At 35.9% G+C, this 26,437-nt stretch overlaps 1 protein-coding gene across 5 annotated transcripts in view; it reads left to right on the top strand.

Annotated features, from left to right (window-relative positions):
• ldb2a (LIM domain binding 2a) overlaps positions 1 to 26,437 on the top strand; it is a 233,687-nt gene that overhangs the window by 148,996 nt on the left and 58,254 nt on the right. For 4 of the 5 annotated variants that reach the window (XM_061891679.1, XM_061891678.1, XM_061891676.1 and 1 more), the window contains exons 4-5: positions 10,275 to 10,397; positions 15,749 to 15,832. In XM_061891679.1, coding sequence (XP_061747663.1) covers positions 10,275 to 10,397; positions 15,749 to 15,832 — 207 coding nt within the window. The remainder of the gene's footprint in view (positions 1 to 10,274; positions 10,398 to 15,748; positions 15,833 to 26,437) is intronic. The other variant, XM_061891680.1, reaches the window with a different exon arrangement.

The following is a 26,437-nucleotide window of genomic DNA, read 5'->3' as shown; positions in this document are numbered from 1 at the left end:
TCTTATGTATTAGTATAAACATGCAGATGATTACATTTATTTTTTATTAGTATAAAACTTAGATGTTTACATGTATGTTGTATTAGTATAAAACATGCAGATCTTTACATTTATTATAATTAGTATGAAACATACGAATGTTCACATATTTGTAATTAGTATAACACATACACGTTTACATTTCTTAAGTTGTAAAAATCATACAGATGTTTACATTTATTTTTAATTTGTACAAAATAGTATATTATTATTATAAAACATACAGATGTTAACCTTTCTTTTCATGAGTAAAAATACAGATGTTTAATTTTTTTGTAATGTAGTTGGTTTGAAACATACAAATGTTTACATTTATTTTAATTAGTTGAAAACATACAGATGTTTACATTTATTTTAAGTAGTATTAAACTATATATATTAATTTATTTTACAAATATAAAACACACAGATATTTTTTTTCTTTTTAGTATTATATAGATGCGTACTTTTATTCTGGTTACAATACAACATACTTATTTGTGTGTATCTTTTCATTGATATAAGACATTTTTAGTACGAAACATACAGATGTTTACATCTATTTTAGTATAAAACATACAGATGTTTACATTTATTTTAATAAGTACAAAACCTACAAATGTTTAAATTATTTTAGGTAATACAAAACATACACATGTTTACATTTATTTTAATTAATACAAATTATACAGATGTTTACATTTCTTTTAATAGCTTAACACATACAGATGTTTACATTTATTATAATTAGTGTAAAACATACAGATGTTTACATTTATTATAATTAGTGTAAAACATAGAGATGTTTACATTTCTTTATTAGCATAACACATACAGATGTTTACATATTTGTAATTAGTATGAAACATACAAATGTTTATATTACTTTTAATTAATATAAACCATCAATATTTGTATATGTTTTGTATTAGTATAACACACACAAATGTTTATTATTATTATTTTAATTAATTAAAAACATACATATGTTTACATATTTGTTATTAGTATGAGACGTACATATCTTTGCATTTATTTTAATTAGTATAAAACACAAATGTTTACTTTCATTTTAAGTAATACAATCATACAGATGTTCACATTTATTTTAATTAGCATAAAACATACATATGTTTACATATTTGTAATTCCTATGAAACATACAACTTTTTACATTTATTTTAATTAGCATAAAACATACATATGTTTACATGTATTAAAATTAGTACGACACATACAAATGTTTCCATTCGTTTTAATTAATAAAAAAAACATACATTCATTTTAGTTAGATTGAAACAAGACAGATGTTTACGTGTATTTTAATTAGTATTAATTGTACAGTGTTTGCTTTTTTTATTATTAAAAAAAAACATACGACTGTTTACGTTACTTTTCAGTTGTATAAAGATGTGTACTTTTCTTTTAGTTACAATATAAAGTACATGTTTGTGTGTATCTTTTTATTGATGTAAATCATACAGATATTTACATACTTCTAATTAGTAGGAAACATACATTTGTATTTCAACTAATATAAATCATACAGATGTTTAAATGTGTTTAAAGTAGAATAAAACATACAAATGTTTACTTTTATTTTAATTAATATAAACCATACAGATGTTTACAATTTTTATCATACTAAGACATATGTATGTTTACGTTACTTTACAGTAGTATAACGATTTGTACTTTTCTTGATGTTTATGTTTTATACTAATTAGAAAAACACAAATGTTGATATTTAACTGAATTAGTATAAAACATACAAATGTTTAAATATTTGTAATTAGTATGAAACATACACATTTTTATGTTACATTTAATTTGTATGACACATACACGTTTACATTTATTTTAATTAGTATAAACCATACGGATGTTTACGTATTTATAATTAGTATAAAACATACAGATGTTTACATTATGTTTGATTAGTATAAAACATACAGCTGTTTATATTTAGTTGAATTAGTATACTATATTTAATGTTATTGATTAAATATATTGTAATATAATAGATAAATGTAATGTTTTATTGATAATATTTAAATTTTCCTGAAGGAATCAATAAAGTACTATCTATCCATCTATCAAACACACAAGTGTTTATATTTATTTTAATTAGCATAAACATGCAGATGTTTACATTTATTATAATTAGTTTTAAACATTCAAATGTTCATTTTATTTTAGGTAATAAAAATCATTTGGATGTTTACATTTCTTTTAGTTAGAATGAAACAGACAGATGTTTACATTTCTTTTATTAGCATAACACAAACATATGTTTACATATTTGAAATTAATATGAAACATACAAATATTTATATTACTTTTAATTTGTATAACATATAAGTCGAAAGGGATTTGCAAATCCCCCTCAAGGCCTCGGGACGCTGCTGATAAAGGCGACAAGTGATTAGATTACCCGTCCCAGCTGGGCAATCCACTCACCTGCCAGAGGGGTTAGTGCGTCTGCCTCACAATACGAAGGTCCTGCAGTCCTGGGTTCAAATCCAGGCTCGGGATCTTTCTGTGTGGAGTTTGCATGTTCTCCCCGTGACTGCGTGGGTTCCCTCCGGGTACTCCGGCTTCCTCCCACTTCCAAAGACATGCACCTGGGGATAGGTTGATTGGCAACACTAAATTGGCCCTTGTGTGTGAATGTGAGTGGGAATGTTGTCTGTCTATCTGTGTTGGCCCTGCGATGAGGTGGCGGCTTGTCCAGGGTGTACCCCGCCTTCCGCCCGATTGTAGCTGAGATAGGCGCCAGCGCCCCCCGCGGTAGAAAATGGATGGATGGATGGATGGATATGCAAATCCCCCTCAAGGCCTCGAACGCCGCTGATAAAGGAGACAAGTGATTTGATTACCGGTCCCAGCTGGGCAATCCACTCACCTGCCAGCTGGGCTTCGAAGCCGCTGGAGGCGCGCCGACCACGCCCCCCCCCTCCACACATACCTATGTTTGTGTTTCTTTTAATTTTTATAAATTATACCGATTTTTTTTAATCATTATTAAAATAAAAAAAACACTGATTTATTTTTTTTTTAAAACTGTTTTTGTTACTAAATGGTCATAGCAGGCTTCCACTCTCACGTGCCCTTTAAGTCACTTTTTAGGCACGTTGCAAAGTGGGATCATAATGATGAGGTCATTGTTTTGAGACACTAGTGATTTAGGGCTATATAAGTAAACATTGATTGATTGATTGATTGTTTGTTTGCTACAGGTGCATATATGTTCCGTATGCATTATTTGGCACCCGCCATGCAAATAACGGCGTGAGACCCTGGCTGGGGCGTCGTTCTTACGGCGCCCTCGCCGCCAGGGGGAGGATTCATGACCTCACTCCTCAATCAACGCGGATCTTCACCGTTTTCAAAGAGCACTTTTTTTTTCCCCATCCACCTCCTTTGAAGTTTTCAATGGTGGCGTAGCGTTTATTACCAAATGAATTGATTGGAGCATTTTGTAGTCTCTCTGGCCAAATATATCACCCTAGCTGGATTGTGTGTGCAAAAAAAAAAAAAAAAAAAAAAAGCAGTGTTAGCTGAATTTGTGCCTGATATATCTGTGCGAAGGTGCCACCCGGACTAACTCCGGCACCTTTATTGCACGTGCAATTATTCTGATTTAGGCGCTGCAGCCATTTATTCACTAGGAAAAGGGACACTTTGAGGCTAACGACGCAGGTGGCACCGTGGAGAAACGGAGTCTGTAGTGCAGCGATAAAAACAAGTTCAGATTATATTTGTAAAAAAGCACTTTACATTGAGCTAACAACCTCAAAGTGCTACAGTGTATTAATAAAAAAATAATAAAAAGATAATACAAATAAATAAAAACTACAACAGCCTAATACCTAGAACTAATATGCATATATCTATAAAAAGGTTGTTTTTGTTTTTTAAAAAGAAGGGTTTTTAAGCCTTTTTTAAAAACATTCACAGTCTGTGGTGCCCTCAGGTGGTCAGGGAGAGCGTTCCACAGACTGCGAGCGGCGGCGCGATGGGTAAACATTATTACTGTCAATACTTGGACTATGAGGTGGTTGTTTTCCCGAGATGCAAGTGAACTGGGACGGCGTGGCGTAGTGGGAGAGTGGCCGTGCGCAACCCGAGGGTCCCTGGTTCAATCCCCACCTTGTACCAACCTCGTCACGTCCGTTGTGTCCTGAGCAAGACACTGCACCCTTGCTCCTGATGGGTGCTAGGTTAGCGCCTTGCATGGCAGCTCCCTCCATCAGTGTGTGAATGGGTAAATGTGGAAGTAGTGTCAAAGCGCTTTGAGTACCTTGAAGGTAGAAAAGCGCTATACAAGTACAACCCATTTGTCATTTAACTTGGACCGGAGATGGCATGAAGGGAAAGACATCTTTTATTTTGAGACTATAACTAAAAAAAACAGTGAAGTGAAGTGAATTCGATTTATATAGCGCTTTTTCTCTAGTGACTCAAAGCGCTTTACATAGTGAAACCCAATATCTAAGTTACATTCGAACCAGTGTAGGTGGCACTGGGAGCGGGTGGGTAAAGTGCCTTGCCCAAGGACACAACGGCAGTGACTAGGATGGCGGAAGCGGGAATCGAACCTGCAACCCTCAAGTTGCTGGCACGGCTACTCTACCAACCGAGCTAAACCGCCCCAAACAATGGCGGTACAAAAACTTGGCTATGAAATAAAACTATGAACATAAAACAAAACACTTGCACAATGGCATGAATAACAAAAAAACTTACTTGGAAAAAGACAAGGGGCATGGATCATTGGCATGGAAGGCATAGAAGGTGAGAAGGAGGTGATGTTGCCAGAATGAACAACAGAAACAGACAGGCTTAAATAATACTGTGGTGATTAGTGAAAACAGGTGTGAGACATCTAGACAGGTGAAAACTAATGGGTAATCATGGTGACAAAACTAACCAGGAAGTGCAAAAACAAGAACTGAGTGGCCAAAAAACAAACAGAACATGACTAAAACAAAACATGATTACATAGACATGACAATTACTGTGTACTTTGAAGACTTGGCGTCGTCTTGCTGAAATAAGCAGGGGCGTCCATGACGATGTTGCTTGGATGGCAACAGATATGGCATTAGCTAAAACGCATCGTTTAGAAATCGGTCCGTAGTTATTTATATTTGTGGGTTCGCCCCCTTTTAGCAGAGGGAGAACAAAGGCCGATATCCAGATTTTTGGAATGCTTTTACCTGTTAGACTTAGGTTAAAAATATGCGAGAGAGGCTCAGCAACAAAATCAGCTTAAGAAAACTGGTTCAATTTGGTCAGGTCCTGCTACTTTAGTTGTGTCCAGGCTATTTTAGTACACCGTTTGCCTCAGTTAACAACAGTTATCCCACAACATAAACACAACAGAACACATACCCGGAAGCCCTTGCAGCACTAACTCTTCCGGGACGCTACAATATACAACCCCGCTACTACCAAACCCCGCCGCCCCCATATCCCGAATTCGGAGGTCTCAAGGTTGTCAAGTATGCATACGTTTAGTTGGTATACTTGAACTATTTGCTTGCCTAACAGAATTGCCAGAGCGCCATCCAGTGGACACATTTAGAACAGCAGTTTATTTCATTTAAAAATGAAGCTCAATTAGCAAACTCGTGGGCCTGTTTGACATTTCTGGCCTAACACTCAATCAATAAAAGTTTATTTATATAGCCCTAAATCACAAGTGTCTCAAAGGGCTGCACAAGCCACAACGACATGCTCGGTTCAGAGCCCACATCAGGGCAAGGAAAAACTCTCAACCCAGTGGGATGTCAATGTCAATGACTATGAGAGACCTTGGAGAAGACTGCAGATGTGGGTGACACCCCTCCCCTCCAGTGGTTCTGACATAATATTGTGAAAGTCCAGTTCATAGTGGATCTACAAACCCCCTTTCCATATGAGTTAGGAAATTGTGTTTGATGTAAATATAAACGGAATACAATGATTTGACACGATGTCGAATATTTCCAAAAACAGTTTGAAACGTGGACTCGTCAGACCACAGAACACTTTTCCACTTTGCATCAGTCACATCTTAGATGATATCGGGCCTAGAGAATCCGGCGGCGTTTCTGGATGTTGTTGATAAACGGCTTTCGCTTTGCATAGTAGAGCTTTAACTTGCAGTTACGGATGTAGCGACGAACTGTATTTAGTGACAGTGGTTTTCGGAAGTGTTCCTGAGCCCATGCGGTGATATCCTTTAGAGATTGATGTCGGTTTTTGATACAGGGATCGAAGGTCACAGTCATTCAATGTTGGTTTCCGCCCATGCCGCTAATGTAGAGTTTTTTTCTCCAGATTCTCTGAAACTTTTGATGATATTATGGACCGTAGATGTTGAAATCCCTAAATTTCTTACAATTGCACTTTGAGAAATGTTCTTAAACGGTTTGACTATTTTCTCACGCAGTTGTGGACAAAGGGGTGTACCTCACCCCATCCTTTCTTGTGAAAGACTGAGCATTTTTTTCTGGGAAGCAATTTTTATACCCAATCATGGCACCCACCTGTTCCCAATTAGCCTGCACACCTGTGGGATGTTCCAAATAAGTGTTTGACGAGCATTTCCTCAACTGTATCAGTATTTATTGCCACCTTTCCCAACTTCTTTGTGTTGCTGGCATCAAATTCTAAAGTTAATGATTATTTGCACACAATTTTTTTTTTTTTTTATCAGTTTGAACATCAAATATGTTGTCTTTGTAGCATATTCAACTGAATATGGGTTGAAAAGGATTTGCAAATCATTGTATTTTGTTTATATTTACATCAAACTCAATTTCCCAAGTCATATGGAAACAGGGTCACCAGTATTATTTATCATATTTGTTATTCACCAGTAGTATTTATAATATTCGTGCAATTACAGTCGTAGTAGTTATGATAATTTTCCATGTACACCAGTAGTATTCATACAATTAGTACAAGTACACCAGTCGGGGTGGGGGGTGGGGGGGTTACAATATGGCCGCCAGCATCTTTCTAGTACATTCCCAGGAGAGGTGTGTGTGTGTGCCGGGGGGCATTGATTAGAGAGTGTCTGCTGGGATTACATCTTTGCCGTTGCCATGCCAACTAATCAGCTGATTCCCCCCACTCCTCTCCCGCCCCCCCTCGCTCGCTCTGGCTCCGTCCCTCTCTGCCGGTTGTCATGGCAACGCAGAGGAGGAGAAGCGCGGGCGCTGGCTTCGGCTAAAAAAAAAAAAAAGGGCCAGAATTGTTTTTTTTTTTGTTTTTTTTTTCCTTCATCCTTTCTCTCTTTCCCTGCCTAATTGGCAACTCTGCCTGACCTGAAGTTCTTTTGTCTCCGGCATCAAAACAGCCTCGGCGGGGTTACACTTATTTTTCACATTTTGGGAGAGGTGCGGAAGACAATGTGATGAAGACCACTAAGTAATGAGCAGAGCGTGTCTATTTTTAAGCCCAGATGCATGCCAATAATCACCCGGTAGATCCATTCACAATTAGGGATGGCTCTTTTTTGGCGGCGGCCCAGTCCCGCCGACGTGGTCTTGCTAAAATAAGCAGGGGCGTCCAAGACCACGTTGCTTGGATGTCAAACATATCAGTATCATGCTTTATTAGTATAATGATTTATCAGTATCCTGTAGTATCATGCTTGATCAGTATCATGCTTTATCAGTATCATCTTGATAGGTAACATGCTTTATCAGTATCATCTTTATCAGCATCATATTTATCAGCATGGGGCTTCACGGTGGCAGAGGGGTTAGTACATCTGCCTCACAATACGAAGTTCCTGCAGTCCTGGGTTCAAATCCAGGCTCGGGATCTTTCTGTGTGGAGTTTGCATGTTCTCCCCGTGAATGCGTGGGTTCCCTCCGGGTACTCCGGCTTCCTCCCACTTCTAAAGACATGCACCTGGGGATAGGTTGATTGGCAACACTAAATTGGCCCTAGTGTGTGAATGTGAGTGTGAATGTTGTCTGTCTATCTGTGTTGGCCCTGCGATGAGGTGGCGACTTGTCCAGGGTGTACCCCGCCTTCCGCCCGATTGTAGCTGAGATAGGCGCCAGCGCCCCCCCGCGACCCCAAAAAAGGGAATAAGCGGTAGAAAATGGATGGATATTTATCAGCATCACACTTTATCAGTAACATCTTTATCAGTGTCATGTTTTATCAGTATCATTTTTATTAGCATCATGCTTTATCAGTATAATCTTTATCAGTATCATGCACTATAATACTTTATCATTATCATACTTTATCAGTATCATGCTTTATCAGTGTCATACAGTATCATGTGTTATCAGTATCATGATGTATTATGCTTTATCGGTATCATGCTTTATCATCATGCAGTATAATACTTTATCAGTATCATTATTTATCAGTATTATGCTGTATCCCGCTTTATCAATATCATGCAGTATCATGCTTTATCATTATCATGCTTTATCAGTATCATGCAGTATCATGCTTTATCAGAATCATGCAGTATCATGCTTTATCAGTATAATGCAGTATCATCCTTTATAGGTATCATGCAGTTTCATGTTTTTTTCAGAATCATGCTTTATCAGTATCATGCTTTATCTTTATCAGAATCATGCAGTCTCATGCTTTATCAGTATCATGCTTTATCTTTATCATGCTTTATCAGAATCATGCAGTATCATGCTTTATCTTTATCATGCAGTCTCATGCTTTATCAGTACTATGCAGTATCATGCTTTATCAGTATCACAGAGTATCATGCTTTATCAGTATCATGCATTATCCGTATTATGCAGTATCATACTTTATCAGAATCATGCAGTCTCATGCTTTATCTTTATCATGCAGTATCATGCTTTATCAGTACTATGCAGTATCATGCTTTATCAGTATCATGCAGTCTCATGCTTTATCAGTACTATGCAGTATCATGCTTTATCAGAATCATGCAGTATCATGCTTTATCAGTATAATGCAGTACCATCTTTTATGAGTTTCATGCTTTATCAGTATCATGCAGTATCATGTTTTTTCAGAATCATGCTTTATCAGTATCATGCTTTATCAGTATCATGGAGTATCATGCTTTATCAGTATAATGCTTTATCAGTATCACACAGTAGCATGCTTTATCAGTATCATGCAGTATCATGCTTTATCAGTATTGTGCAGTATCATGCTTTATCATTATCATGTAGTATCATGCTTTATTAGTATCATTCTTTTTCAGAATCATGCTTTATCAGTATCATGCGGTCTCATGCTTTATCTTTATCATGCAGTATCATGCTTTATCAGTATTCTGCAGTACCATGCTTTATCAGTATCATGCATCCATCCATCCATTCATTTTCTGCCGCTTATTCCCTTTCGGTGTCACGGGGGGCGCTGGCGCCTATCTCAGCTACAATCGGGCGGAAGTCGGGGTACACCCTGGACAAGTCGCCACCTCATCGCAGGGCCAACACAGATAGACAGACAACATTCACACTCACATTCACACACTGGGGCCAATTTAGTGTTGCCAATCAACCTATCCCCAGGTGCATGTCTTTGGAAGTGGGAGGAAGCCGGAGTACCCGGAGGGAACCCACGCATTCACGGGGAGAACATGCAAACTCCACACAGAAAGATCCCGAGCCTGGATTTGAACCCAGGACTGCAGGACCTTCGTATTGTGAGGCAGACGCACTAACCCCTCTGCCACCGTGAAGCCCTCAGTATCATGCAGTATCATGCTTTATCCGTATTGTACAGTATCATGCTTTATCTTTATCATGCAGTATCATGGTTTATCAGTATCATGCAGTATCATGCTTTTCCAGAATCATGCTTTATCAGTATCATGCTTCAAACCCCACTTTGACAACATGCTCATAGTAGCCAATAATCCTCACTTCCTCATTTCGAGTAAAACAAAAAGAAGTTGATATTATTTATTAAGTCAATTCAATTTTATATTTATGTCCCAAAAAATGTTTTAGTTTAAAAAGGTGTTTAATTGTATTTAAATTTTCAGGCAAACTAAAAACAAGGTGTGAACATGAAGTATCTTGTCTGCAGTCTAGTCAGCTTTTGCAAATTTGTATCCAGCATTCACACAAGTGACTACTTGACTTTTGTAGATCATCTTGTGTATTATTTTGATTCTCTTTTTTTTTTTGGATTGCGGTGATGTCGTTTACTTCCTGACTGGTACGACGCCGGCGTTTATTGATTTGACGCCATGGAGTCCCGCACTCGCTCATCAGCGCTGATGTGGTCCACAGGTGTGCACGGAGGGTCGCTTGATCCTGGAGTTCGCCTTCGACGACCTGATGAGGATCAAGACTTGGCACTTCACCATCCGCCAGTATCGAGAACTCATCCCGCGCAGCATCCTGGCCATGCATGTGAGTCCCAGCATGCCGCTTTCTTCTTCTCTTCCTCTTTTTGGCCGCAACATTCGCACTGAACTACTGGCTCCTCTGGGTGTCGCTGCACCAATTCCTGGAGAGGTGGTCAGCTTTATCAGTATCATGCTTTATCACTATCCTGCTTTATTATTATCATGCAGTATCATACTTTATCAGTATCATCTTTATGAGTATCATCTTTATCAGTGTCATGCTTTATCAGTATCATCATGTATCATAATATATCAGTATCATACAGTATCATGTTTTATTATGCTTTATCAGTGTCATGCTTTATCAGTATCATGCAGTATCAATATCATGCAGTATCATGCTTTAACAGTATCATGCTTTATGAGTATCATCCTTATGAGTATCATGCTTTATCAGTGTCATCTTTATCAGTGTAATGCTTTATCAGTATCATCATGTATCATAATATATCAGTATCATACAGTATCATGTTTTATTATACTTTATCAGTATCATGCTTTATCAGTATCATACTTTATCAGGGTCATGCTTTATCAGTATCATACTTTATCAGGGTCATGCTTTATCAGTATCATACTTTATCAGGGTCATGCTTTATCAGTATCATGCGTTATCAGTATCATCCTGTATCATGCAATATCTGTATCACACAGTATCACGCTTTATCAGTATCATGCTTTATCAGTATCATCTTTGTCAGTGGCATCTTTAGCAGTGTCATGCTTTATCAGTATCATACTTTATCAGGATCATGCTTTATCAGTATCATACTTTATCAGGGTCATGCTTTATCAGTATCATACTTTATCAGGGTCATGCTTTATCAGTATCATGCGTTATCAGTATCATCCTGTATCATGCAATATCTGTATCACACAGTATCACGCGTTATCAGTATCATGCTTTATCAGTATCATCTTTGTCAGTGGCATCTTTAGCAGTGTCATGCTTTATCAGTATCATACTTTATTAGTCTCATGCTTAATCAGTATCATGCTTTATCAGTGTCATACTTGATCAGTATCATGCGTTTAGTATCATGCTTTTTCAGTATCAAGCTTTATCAGTGTCATGCAGTATCATGCTTTTTCAGTATCATTCTTTATCAGTATCATGCTCTATCAGTGTCATGCAGTATCATGCATTATCTGTTTCATGCAGTGTCATGCTGTATCATGATCATGCACTATCATGCGTTATCAGTATCATGCGTTATCAGTCTCATAAATCATTATGCTTTATCAGTATCATGCAGTTTCATACCTTTATTAGTATCATGCTTTATTTGTATCATGTGGTATCATGCTTTATCAGTAGCATGCTTTTTCAGTATCATGCTTTATCATTATCATGCTTTATCAGTATCATCTTTATCAGTATCATCCTTTATCATGCTATATCAGTATCATACAGTATCATGTTTTATTGTGCTTTATCAGTATCATACTTTATCAGTATCATGCAGTATCATGCTTTTTCAGTTACATTTTTTATCAGTATCATGCACTATCATGCGTTATCAGTATCATGCTTTATCAGTATCATGCAGTATCATGCTTTATCAGTATCATGCGCTATCATGCTTTATCAGTATCATGTAGTATCATGCTTTGTCAGTATCATTCTTTATTAGTGTCATGCTTTATCATGCTTTATTTGAATCATGCAGTATCATGCTTTATCAGTAGCATGCTTTTTCAGTATCATGCTTTATCATTATCATGCAGTATCATAGTTTATCAGTATCATCTTTATCAGTGTCACGCATTATCGGTGTCATGCTTTATCAGTATCATGCTTTGTCAGTATCATACTTTATCAGTATCATCCTTTATCATGCTATATCAGTATCATACAGTATCATGTTTTATTGTGCTTTATCAGTATCATGCTTTATCAGTATCATGCCTTATCAGTGTCATGCTTTTTCCAGTATCATGCTTTATCAGTATCATGTAGTATCATGCTTTGTCAGTATCATTCTTTATTAGTGTCATGCTTTATCATGCTTTATTTGTATCATGCAGTATCATGCTTTATCAGTAGCATGCTTTTTCAGTATCATGCTTTATCCTTATCATGCAGTATCATGCTTTATCAGTATTATCTTTATCAGTGTCATGCATTATCGGTGTCATGCTTTATCAGTATCATGCTTTATCAGTATCATGCCTTATCAGTTTCATGCTTGATCAGTGTCATGCTTTAGTGTCATGCAGTATCAGGCTTTATCAGTATCATGCTGCATCATTCTTTATCAGTATCATGCAGTATCATGCTTTATCAGTACCATGTAGTATCATGCTTTGTCAGTATCATTCTCTATTAGTGTCATGCTTTATCATGCTTTATTTGTATCATGTAGTATCATGCTTTGTCAGTATCATTCTTTATTAGTATCATGCTTTATTTGTATCATGCAGTATCATGCTTTATCAGTATTATCTTTATCAGTGTCATGCATTATCGGTGTCATGCTTTATCAGTATCATGCTGCATCATTCTTTATTAGTGTCATGCTTTATCATGCTTTATTTGTATCATGTAGTATCATGCTTTGTCAGTATCATTCTTTATTAGTATCATGCTTTATTTGTATCATGCAGTATCATGCTTTATCAGTATTATCTTTATCAGTGTCATGCATTATCGGTGTCATGCTTTATCAGTATCATGCTTTATCAGTGTCATGCTTGATCAGTGTCATGCTTTAGTGTCATGCAGTATCATGCTTTATCAGTATTATGCAGTATCATGCTTTATCAGAATCATGCTTTATCAGTATCATGCAGTATCATGTGTTTTCAGTGTCATGTAGTATCATGCTTTATCGGTATAATGCAGTATCATGCTTTATCAGTATCGTGCTTAAAACCCCGCTTAGAAAACATGATCATTCTAGCCAAAAATCCTCACTTCCTCATTTTGAGTAAATAAAAAAAACAAGTTCAATCATTTTTTTGTTCTGTAGGTTAAAAGTAAATATTTTGTATTACGTTCATAAAAAAAAAATGTATGTCAAAAAATGTTTTTATTTTAAAAATGGGTTTAATTTAATTTTATTTTTTCAGGCAAACTAATACACTTTAATCTTAAATGTGTTTCAGAGTAAACACAACGTTAATAAAGTTATTATTTGTAAGTTGAACTATCTTTCTTTCTCTCTTGTGTTCTTTAATGTTCTAAGGATGCAATATTTAGCAAAGGTGTACTTATAACAATGTTGTAGACAAATGGTAGTCGGGGGCATTTTTACCACTGTGTTACATGGCCTTTCCTTTTAACAATGCCTTGGCATTGTCTTGCTGAAATAAGCAGGGGCGTCCATGATAACGTTGCTTGGATGACAACATATGTTGCTCCAAAACCTGTATGTACCTTTCAGCATTAATGGTGCCTTCACAGATGTGTAAGTTACCCATGCCTTGGGCACTAATACACCCCCATACCATCACACATACTGGCTTTTACACTTTGCGCCTAGAACTGTCCGGATGGTTCTTGGGTTCAGTTTCCAAAACAATTTGAAATGTGGACTCATCAGACCGCAGAAAACTTTTCCACTTTGCATCAGGCCATCTTATATGAGCTGGGGCCCAACGAAGCGTGTCTGGGTGTTGTTGATAAATGGCTTTGGCTTTGCATAGTAGAGTTTTAACTTGCACTTACAGATGTAGCGACCAACTGTAGTTACTGACTAAATCATGAACCGAATCCCTCATACTTTTTTTCTCTAATCATAAATTTTCTACGTGTAGACTGCAATATGATGGCAGTCACACAAGATATGTGTAGACTGCAATATGATGGCAGTCACACATCAGAAATGCGGGTAGACTGCAATATGATGGCAGTCACACATAAGAAATACGTGTCAACTGCAATATGATGGCAGTCACACAAGATATGTGAAGACTGCAATATGATGGCAGTCACACATAAGAGAAATGTGTGGATTGCCATCATAAAAGATACATGTAGACTGCAATATGATGGCAGTCACACATAAGAGATATGTGAAGACTGCAGAATGATGGCAGTCACACATAAGAGAAATGTGTAGATTGCCATCATAAAAGATACATGTAGACTGCAATATGATGGCAGTCACACATAAGAGATATGTGCAGACTGCAATATGATGGCAGTCACACATAAGAGATATGTGCAGACTGCAATATGATGGCAGTCACACATAAGAGATATGTGAAGACTGCAGAATGATGGCAGTCACACATAAGAGATATGTGCAGACTGCAATATGATGGCAGTCACACATGAGATATGTGTAGACTGCAATATGATGGCAGTCACACATAGGAGATATGTGAAGACTGCAATATGATTGCAGTCACACATAAGAGATATGTGCAGACTGCAATATGATGGCAGTCACACATAAAAGATACTTGGAAACTGCACTATGATGGCAATCACACATAAGAGATATGTGTAAACTGCCATCATAAAAGATACATGTAGACTGCAATATGATGGCAGTCACACATAAGAGATGCTTGTAGACTGCAATATGATGGCAGTCACACATAAGACATGTGTAGACTGCAATATGATGGCAGTCACACATAAGAGACACTTGTCAACCGCAATATAATGGCAATCACACATAAGAGATATGTTTAGACTGCCATCATAAAAGATACATGTAGACTGCAATATGATGGCAGTCACTTATAAGACATGTGTGTACTGCACTATGATGGCAGTCACACATAAGAGATATGTGAAGACTGCAATATGATGGCAGTCACACATAAGAGATGCTTGTAGACTGCAATATGATGGCAGTCACACAAGATATGTGTAGACTGCAATATGATGGCAGTCACACCTAAGAGATATGTGTAAACTGCCATCATAAAAGATACGTGTAGACTGCAATATGATGGCAGTCACACATAAGAGACACGTGTCAACTGCGATATGATGGCAGTCACACATAAGAGATACGTGCAGACTGCAATATGATGGCAGTCACACATAAGAGATATTGGCAGATTGCAATATGATGGCAGTCACACATAAGAGATATTGGCAGATTGCAATATGATGGCAGTCACACATAAGAGACATGTGTAGACTGCGATATGATGGCAGTCACACATAAGAGATACATGTAGACTGCAATATGATGGCAGTCACACATAAGAGATACGTTTACCTGAGGCTCTCTAAGGGTAGACAGAACTGCAATGTCCTGTTTATGACTTGAGATGACGTGTCTGCAGCGGGAACTAAAGTTCGGCTAATTGGTTGCAAATAATTGGTTGTAATTAGCTGCATTCATCTTAATGACACTTTTTTTATTTATTTTCCCTGCCTTTTGACTGCAGGCACAAGACCCTCAGGTGCTGGAACAACTGTCCAAAAACATCACACGCATGGGTTTGACCAACTTCACCCTCAACTACCTCAGGGTAAGTGTGTGTGTGTGTGTGTGTGTGTGTGTGTGTGTGTGTGTGTTTCTACCTTTCTTAAGACATGAAGAAGGAAAAGTAGCTTCCATATGAGGAGGTGTGAACAAGTGATGACATAAATCATGGTCCCCAATAACATTGCATCTAATAGAAAGCCAAATACAAGAATCCGTGAACATTGCTCCAAAGTCGGCATTTTTATTTTTTTTGTTGATTTAATGTGCATACAAAAGTAAACATTAACAGGAACAAAGGCAGCAATATATGATAAAAAAGGTTACTATTCATCCTCGGAAAAAGAAAACCGCCAGGTGAACGGCTGATTTTACGACTTCCGGTGCTGACTACGCTACTAAGACTATAGTGGCCGTTAACAGTTAGCTTCTGTAGCCTTTGTCATCGGCCTTAAGCACATTACAAAAAAAAACCAAAAAATAGAGATGTCATTTGCACCCCTGGTGGTGAAATCTATCAAAATGAGGGTGGTCCCAAAAAGGAGGGATTTTTCAAATTGACTGTGTGTCACTTTTAAATGTTCTTCCTCTCTGGTCAACATATGAAATAACAAGTGTGTGTAAAAATTTTAAGTGCTCCTCCTCTGGTCAACATATGAAATAACAACTGTATGTAAGAATTTGAAGCGCCCCCCCTCTGGTCAACATATGAAATAACAAGTGTGTGTAAGAATTTGAAGTGCCCCCCCCCCTCTGGTCAACATATGAAATAACAAGTGTGTGTACAAAATTGAAGTGCTCCACCTCTGGCAAAATAACAAGTGTGTGTAAAAGTTTGAAGTGCTCCAACTCTCGTCAACATATGAAATAACAAGTGTGTGTACAAATTTGATGTTTTCCCCCTATGGTCAACATATGTAATAACAAGTGTGTGTAAAAAAATGAAGTGCTCCACCTCTGGTCAACATATAAAATGACAAGTGTGTGTAAAAAACTGAAGTGTTCCACCTCTGGTCAACATATGAAATAACAAGTGTGTGTAAAAATTTGAAGTGCTCCACCTCAGGCCGATATATGCAATAACAAGTGTGTGTAAAAAATTGAAGCGGTCTTCCTCTGGTCTACATATGAAATAACAAGTATGTGCAAACATTTGAAGTGATCCCCCTCTAATCAACATATGTAATAACAAGTGTGTGTAAAAAAATGAAGTGCTCCACCTCTGGTCAACATATAAAATGACAAGTGTGGGTAAAAAATGGAAGTGCTCCCCCTCTGGCCAACATATGAAATAACAAGTGTGTGTAAAAATTTGAAGGGCTCCCCCTCTGGCCAACATATGTAATAACAAGTGTGTGTAAGAATTTGGAATGCCCACCCTCTGGTCAACATATGAAATAACAAGTGTGTGTAAAAAATTGAAGTGCTCCCCCTCTGGTCAACATATGAAATAACAAGTGTGTGTGAACATTTGAAGTGCTGCCCCTCTGGTCAACATATAAAATAGCAAAAGTGTGTAAAAAATTTAAGTGCTCCCCCTCTGGCCTACATATGAAATAACAAGTTTATGTAAAAAAATGAAGTGCTCCCCCTCTGGTCAAATATGTAATAACAAGTATATGTAAAAAATTGAAGTGCTCCTCCTCTGGTCAACATATTAAATAACAATTGTGTGTAAAAATGTAAAAAATTGAAATCCTCCACCTCAGGCCAACATATGAAACAACAAGTGTGTGTAAAAATTCGAAGTGCTCCCCCTCTGGTCAACATATGACATAACAAGTGTGTGGAAAATATTGAAAAAGCTTCACTTCTGGTCAACATATGGAATAACAAGTGTGTGTAAAAAAATTGAAGTGCTCCACCTATGGTCAAATATGTAATAACAAGAATATGTAAAAAATTTAATTGCTCCCCCTCTGGTCAACATATGAAATAACAAGTGTGTGTAAAAAAAGTGAAGTAACAAACTAGATAATGAAGATGAAAAAACAATTACAAACAAACAATTCTACAAAAAAATAACACATATATTTGCATAGTATTTATATATTATTAATGTATCTAGAAAGGGTGTTCCTAAAGAGGTAGGGATTTTTCGGAGGACATTCGCTTGTTGTTTTTTGGCTCGTTAATCAGTAGAAAGTGGTAGTTTTTATGTTTGCTTGAGATCCAGTACCGTATAGCACTTAATATTGTGTGTCAAGTAGACAAACCTTCACTAAAATTTGCTTATTTTGTCCAGGTTGGAACCAATTATTCCTATTTACACTTTTTCCTATGGAGGAATTTACTCCAATGTTGTGCAGCCTTGTTATGTCCAAACATGTTTACATTGCCCAGGATGACTGTTATCTACTTTATTTGACAATATTAATATTCATAATAATTATAATAATCTTTATAAAACTAATACAATCTCATTGTGTTGCATTGTTTACCAAAAAAAAATATAATTGTACGAATGCTTCAAAGCGTTCTAACTTCGAACTTTTCAGCCTATTCAGGAATTGCGGCCGTTCCCTTGATAAATTCCCACATTTCCCAGAATTCCAGGTTTTCCGGGACATTTTTCCCATTCAAAATGAATTGGCCATTATTCAAACTTCCACAATTTTCACATTTTTCAACCTATTAAAACCATTCCACATTCAACTCATCCTGGACATTCAAACCATCATTTTTCCAAGTTAAAAAAAATTCCATAAATTCCCAGAATTCTAGTTTTTCAAACCCTTTTCCACCCTGTTTTCTGTCAACTCCTCCTTCCACATTTTTCAACCCACTCCAAGTGTTCCACCGTCCAAACATTCCTCTTAGTCAGGACAAAAAAAAAAAAAAATAGTTTTTTTATCTGAAAAAATTCCTGGTTTTCCTAAATTCCAGGGATTCCTCAATATCATTTTTCAATTAGAAATGCTACATTTCTCGACCGATTTAAAAAATAAATAAATAAAAAAATTCAACTAATTCACAACATTTAAAATTTTTTTAGCATTTTCAGAAAAAAAAATCCCGCTTTTCACGAATTTCGCAGATGTCCATGAAACAGGACATTTTTCAAACTTCCACTATTTTCACATTATTCAACCCATTCAAACTATAAATTTTCCAAGTTAAAAATATTCCATAAATTCCCAGAATTCCAGTTTTTTTAACCCTTTTTCACCCTTTTTTCTGTCAACTCTTTCCACATTTTTCAACCCACTTCAAGTGTTCCACCGTCCAAACATTCTTCTTAGACAGGACAAAAAAAAAAAAAAGTTGTTTTTTTATCTGAAAAAATTCCTGGTTTTCCAAAATTCCAGGAATTCCTCAATGTCATTTCTCAATTAAAAATCCTACATTTCTCGACCGATTCAAAAAAAATTAAATAAAAAAATTCAACTCATTCAAAACATTTAAAATATTTAGCATTTTCAGAAAAAAAAATTCCCGCTTTTCCCGAAATTCCCAGATGTCCATGAAACGGGAAATTTTTCAAAGTTCCACAATTCACACATGATTTAATCTGATTCAAACCGTTCCAACTTCAAATTGTTCGGCCTATTCGTTAATTGCGGGAGTTCCTTTGACAAATTCCCAGATATCCCAGAATTCCAGGTTTCCCGAGACATTTTTCCCATTCAAAATGAATTGGCCATTTTTCAAACTTCCACAATTTTCACATTTTTCAACCTATTCAAACCAATCCACATTCAACTCATCCTGGACATTCCAACTATCATTTTTCCAAGTTCCAAAAAATTCAATAAATTCCCAGAATTCAATTTTTTTTAACCTTTTTTCACCCTTTTTTCTGTCAAATCCTCCTTCCACATTTTTCAACCCACTTCAAGTGTTCCACCTTCCAAACATTCCTCCTAGTCAGGACAAAAAAAAAACTAAGTTGTTTTTTATCTGAAAAAATTCCTGGTTTTCCAAAATTCCAGGAATTCCTCAATATCATTTTTCAATTAAAAATGCTAAATTTCTCGACCGATTTAAAAAATAAATAAATAAAACATTCAACTAATTCACAACATTTAAAAAATATTTAGCATTTTCAGAAAAAAAAATCCCGCTTTTCACGAATTTCCCAGATGTCCATGAAACGGGAATTTTTCAAACTTCCACTATTTTCACATTATTCAACCCATTCAAACTATAAATTTTCCAAGTTAAAAATATTCCATAAATTCCCAGAATTCCAGTTTTCTTAACCTTTTTTCACCCCGTTTTCTGTCGACGACTCTTTCCCACATTTTTCAACTGACTTCGTGTTCCACCTTCCTAACATTTCCTCAACAAAAAAAAAACAAAGTTGTTTTTTTATCTGAAAAAATTCCTGGTTTCGCAAAATTCCAGGAATTCCTCAATATAATTTCTCAATTAAAAATGTTACATTTCTCGAACAATTTTAAAAAATTAAAAAATTTCAACTCATTCACAACATTTAAAATATTTAACATTTTCAGAAAAAAATTCCGGCTTTTCCCGAAATTTGCATATGTCCATGAAATGGGACATTTTTGAAAATTCCACAATTCCCACATGGTTTAATCTAATTCAAACTTTTCCAACTTCAAACTGTTCAGCCTATTCAGGAATTGCGGTCGTTCCCTTGACAAATTCCCAGATTTCCCAGGATTCCAGGTTTCCCGAGACATTTTTCCCATTCAAAATGAATTGGCCATTTTTCAAACTTCCACAATTTTCACATTTTTCAACCTATTCAAACCAATTCACATTCAACTTATCCTGAACATTCAAACTATAATTTTTCCAAGTTTTAAAAAATTCCATAAATTCCCAGAATTCCCGTTTTTTAAACCCTTTTTCACCTTTTTTTCTGTCAACTCCTGCTTCCACATTTTTCAACCCCCCTCAAGTGTTCCACCGTCCAAACATTCCTCTTAGTCAGGACCAAAAAAAACAAAGTAGTTTTTTTCTCTGAAAAAATTCCTGGTTTTCCAAAATTCCAGGAATTCCTCAATATCATTTCTTAATTAAAATGTTACCACTTCAACATTTATTGACCGATTAAAAAAATAAAATAAAACACCAACCATTTCAACTCATTCACAACATTCAAAATATTTATCATTTTCAGAAAAAAATTCCCGCTTTTCCCGAAATTCCCAGATGTCCATGAAATGGGACATTTTTCAAAGTTCCACAATTCACACATGATTTAATCTGATTCAAACCGTTCCAACTTCAAACTGTTCAGCCTTTTCAGGAATTGCGCTCGTTCCCTTGACAAATTCCCAGAATTCCAGGTTTCCCGAGACATTTTTCCCATTCAAAATGAATTGGCCATTTTTCAAACTTCCACAATTTTCACATTTTTCAACCTATTCAAACCAATGCACATTCAACTCATCCTGGACATTCAAACTATCATTTTTCCAAGTTCCAAAAAATGCAATAAATTCCCAGAATTCCATTTTTTTTTAACCCTTTTTCACCCTTTTTTCTGTCAACTCCTCCTTCCACATTTTTCAACCCACTTCAAGTGTTCCACCGCCCAAACAAAGTGGGTTTTTTTAAATGAAAAAATTCCTGGTTTTCTAAAATTCCACGAACTCCTCAATATCATTTCTTAATTAAAAATTTTACTACTTCAACATTTCTTGACCGATTAAAAAAAAAAAAAAATCAACTCATTCACATCATTCTAAATATTTAAGATTTTTCCCCAAAAAATGTCCAGCTTTTCCCGAGTTTCCCAGATGTCCATGAAACGGGAAATTTTTCAAACTTCCACTATTTTCACATTATTCAACCCATTCAAACTATGATTTTTCCAAGTTAAATATATTCCATAAATTCGAAGAATTCCAGTTTTCTTAACCTTTTTTCACCCTGTTTTCTGTCGACGACTCTTTCCCACATTTTTCAACTTACTTCGTGTTACACCTTCCTAACATTTCCTCTTAGTCAGGACAAAAAAAAAAGTTCCCGCTTTTCCCGAAATTCCCAGATGTCCATGAATGGGACATTTTTCAAAGTTCTGAAAAACTGAAAAAATTCCTGGTTTTCCAAAATTCCAGGAATTCCTCAATATAATTTCTCAATTAAAAATGCTACATTTCTCGACCGATTTAAAAAATTAAACTCATTCACAACATTTGAAATATTTAGCATTTTCAGAAAAAAATTCTCGCTCTTCCCGAAATTCCCAGATGTCCATGAAATGGGACATTTTTCAAAGTTCCACAATTCCCACATGATTTAATCTAATTCAAACCATTCCAGCTTCAAACAGTTCAGCCTATTCAGGAATTGCGGGCGTTCCCTTGACAAATTCCCAGAATTCCCAGAATTCCAGGTTTTCCGAGACATTTTTCTCATTCAAAATGAATTGGCCATTTTTCAAACTTCCACAATTTTCACATTTTTCAACCTATTCAAACAAATCCACATTCAACTCATCCTGGACATTCCAACTATCATTTTTCCAAGTTCCAAAAAATTCAATAAATTCCCAGAATTCCATTTTTTTTTTTACCCTTTTTCACCCTTTTTTCTGTCAACTCCTCCTTCCACATTTTTCAACCCACTTCAAGTGTTCCACCGCCCAAACAAAGTGTTTTTTTGAACTGAAAAAATTCCTGGTTTTCTAAAATTCCAGGAACTCCTCAATATCATTTCTTAATTAAAAATGTTACTACTTCAACATTTCTTGACCGATTAAAAAAAAAAAAAAAATCAACTCATTCACATCATTCTAAATATTTAACATTTTTCCCCAAAAAATGTCCAGCTTTTCCCGAGTTTCCCAGATGTCCATGAAACGGGAAATTTTTCAAACTTCCACTATTTTCACATTATTCAACCCATTCAAACTATGATTTTTCCAAGTTAAAAATATTCCATAAATTCCAAGAATTCCAGTTTTCTTAACCTTTTTTCACCCTGTTTTCTGTCGACGACTCTTTCCCACATTTTTCAACTTACTTCGTGTTCCACCTTCCTAACATTTCCTCTTAGTCAGGACAAAAAAAAAAGTTCCCGCTTTTCCCGAAATTCCCAGATGTCCATGAATGGGACATTTTTCAAAGTTCTGAAAAACTGAAAAAATTCCTGGTTTTCCAAAATTCCAGAAATTCCTCAATATAATTTCTCAATTAAAAATGCTACATTTCTCGACCGATTTAAAAAATTAAACTCATTCACAACATTTGAAATATTTAGCCTTTTCAGAAAAAAATTCTCGCTTTTCCCGAAATTCCCAGATGTCCATGAAATGGGACATTTTTCAAAGTTCCACAATCCCCACATGATTTAATCTAATTCAAACCATTCCAGCTTCAAACAGTTCAGCCTATTCAGGAATTGCGGGCGTTCCCTTGACAAATTCCCAGAATTCCCAGAATTCCAGGTTTTCCGAGACATTTTTCTCATTCAAAATGAATTGGCCATTTTTCAAACTTCCACAATTTTCACATTTTTCAACCTATTCAAACAAATTCACATTCAACTCATCCTGGACATTCCAACTATCATTTTTCCAAGTTCCAAAAAATTCAATAAATTCCCAGAATTCCATTTTTTTTTTTTACCCTTTTTCACCCTTTTTTCTGTCAACTCCTCCTTCCACATTTTTCAACCCACTTCAAGTGTTCCACCGCCCAAACAAAGTGTTTTTTTGAACTGAAAAAATTCCTGGTTTTCTAAAATTCCAGGAACTCCTCAATATCATTTCTTAATTAAAAATGTTACTACTTCAACATTTCTTGACCGATTAAAAAAAAAAAAAATTCAACTCATTCACATCATTCTAAATATTTAACATTTTCCCCCCAAAAATGTCCAGCTTTTCCCGAGTTTCCCAGATGTCCATGAAACGGGAAATTTTTCAAACTTCCACTATTTTCACATTATTCAACCCATTCAAACTATAAATTTTCCAAGTTAAAAATATTCCATAAATTCCCAGAATTCCAGTTTTCTTAACCTTTTTTCACCCTGTTTTCTGTCGACGACTCTTTCCCACATTTTTCAACTTACTTCGTGTTCCACCTTCCTAACATTTCCTCTTAGTCAGGACAAAAAAAAAAGTTCCCGCTTTTCCCGAAATTCCCAGATGTCCATGAATGGGACATTTTTCAAAGTTCTGAAAAACTGAAAAAATTCCTGGTTTTCCAAAATTCCAGGAATTCCTCAATATAATTTCTCAATTAAAAATGCTACATTTATCGACCGATTTAAAAAAAATTAAACTCATTCTCAACATTTAAAATATTTAGCATTTTCAGAAAAAATATCCCGTTTTTCCCGAATTTCCCAGATGTCCATGAAACGGGAAATTTTTCAAACTTCCACTATTTTCACATTATTCAACCCATTCAAACTATGATTTTTCCAAGTTAAAAATATTCCATAAATTCCAAGAATTCCAGTTTTCTTAACCTTTTTTCACCCTGTTTTCTGTCGACGACTCTTTCCCACATTTTTCAACTTACTTCGTGTTCCACCTTCCTAACATTTCCTCTTAGTCAGGACAAAAAAAAAAGTTCCCGCTTTTCCCGAAATTCCCAGATGTCCATGAATGGGACATTTTTCAAAGTTCTGAAAAACTGAAAAAATTCCTGGTTTTCCAAAATTCCAGAAATTCCTCAATATAATTTCTCAATTAAAAATGCTACATTTCTCGACCGATTTAAAAAATTAAACTCATTCACAACATTTGAAATATTTAGCCTTTTCAGAAAAAAATTCTCGCTTTTCCCGAAATTCCCAGATGTCCATGAAATGGGACATTTTTCAAAGTTCCACAATCCCCACATGATTTAATCTAATTCAAACCATTCCAGCTTCAAACAGTTCAGCCTATTCAGGAATTGCGGGCGTTCCCTTGACAAATTCCCAGAATTCCCAGAATTCCAGGTTTTCCGAGACATTTTTCTCATTCAAAATGAATTGGCCATTTTTCAAACTTCCACAATTTTCACATTTTTCAACCTATTCAAACAAATTCACATTCAACTCATCCTGGACATTCCAACTATCATTTTTCCAAGTTCCAAAAAATTCAATAAATTCCCAGAATTCCATTTTTTTTTTTTACCCTTTTTCACCCTTTTTTCTGTCAACTCCTCCTTCCACATTTTTCAACCCACTTCAAGTGTTCCACCGCCCAAACAAAGTGTTTTTTTGAACTGAAAAAATTCCTGGTTTTCTAAAATTCCAGGAACTCCTCAATATCATTTCTTAATTAAAAATGTTACTACTTCAACATTTCTTGACCGATTAAAAAAAAAAAAAAATTCAACTCATTCACATCATTCTAAATATTTAACATTTTCCCCCCAAAAATGTCCAGCTTTTCCCGAGTTTCCCAGATGTCCATGAAACGGGAAATTTTTCAAACTTCCACTATTTTCACATTATTCAACCCATTCAAACTATAAATTTTCCAAGTTAAAAATATTCCATAAATTCCCAGAATTCCAGTTTTCTTAACCTTTTTTCACCCTGTTTTCTGTCGACGACTCTTTCCCACATTTTTCAACTTACTTCGTGTTCCACCTTCCTAACATTTCCTCTTAGTCAGGACAAAAAAAAAAGTTCCCGCTTTTCCCGAAATTCCCAGATGTCCATGAATGGGACATTTTTCAAAGTTCTGAAAAACTGAAAAAATTCCTGGTTTTCCAAAATTCCAGGAATTCCTCAATATAATTTCTCAATTAAAAATGCTACATTTATCGACCGATTTAAAAAAAATTAAACTCATTCTCAACATTTAAAATATTTAGCATTTTCAGAAAAAATATCCCGTTTTTCCCGAATTTCCCAGATGTCCATGAAATGGGACATTTTTCAAAGTTCCACAATTCACACCTTTTTTAAAATCTGATTCAAACCGTCCCAACTTTAAAATATTAACCCTGTTCAAAATTGTGTCCTCTACTTCAAAAACCCTTTAAAAAATAAATAAAAATAACAACAATTCCAGGAATTGAGTTGAACTTCAGCATTGGATCATTCACACACAATCCCACCAGGAATTGCCTCATCTCGTTACATATTGCTGTTTAAATCCACGCCATGTGGTCATGTGACTTCCACTAAGAGGAAGTGTTAGCACGCCGGTGATTATTTTACAAGGTTGTTGTTGTGCTGCTTTTGACTGACAGCTCCTATTTACACACACACAGAGAGAGAGAGAGAGAGAGAGATGCAGGCATGGAATTAATTGGATGGAGAAAATTAGCATAACATTAATGAATGCTCCCTGTTGAGATTCATAATTGTGAAATGGCTCTAGAATGGGGGTGTGATGGGGGGGGTGTTGGGGGGGGGGGGTAAGGGCACCTCTGCCGCTTATAATAACACAATTGAAAGACACGATGTGGTGGAGGAATGTTTTTTGTTTTTCGAGAAGCAAGATTGTTAAATTGTTCGGACTATAAGGCGCACTTAAAAAAATCCTTTCTTTTGCTCAAAACTCGACGGTGCGCCTTATAAGCCAATGTATGAAGTGATTCTGGTTGTGCTTACCGACTTCAAAGCTATTTTTTTTGGGCACGTGGTGTAATGATAAGTGTGACGAGTAGATGGCAGTCACACATAAGAGATACGTGTAGACTGCCATCATATGGCAGTCACACAAAATATATGTGTCGACTGCATTATGATGGCAGTCACACATAAGAGATACGTG

Source organism: Nerophis ophidion, linkage group LG29 (assembly GCF_033978795.1).
Source record: "Nerophis ophidion isolate RoL-2023_Sa linkage group LG29, RoL_Noph_v1.0, whole genome shotgun sequence".
Lineage (NCBI taxonomy): Eukaryota > Metazoa > Chordata > Actinopteri > Syngnathiformes > Syngnathidae > Nerophis > Nerophis ophidion.
The sequence above is the reverse complement of the archived record's forward strand: the minus strand, read 5'-3'. Positions and strand labels throughout refer to the sequence as shown.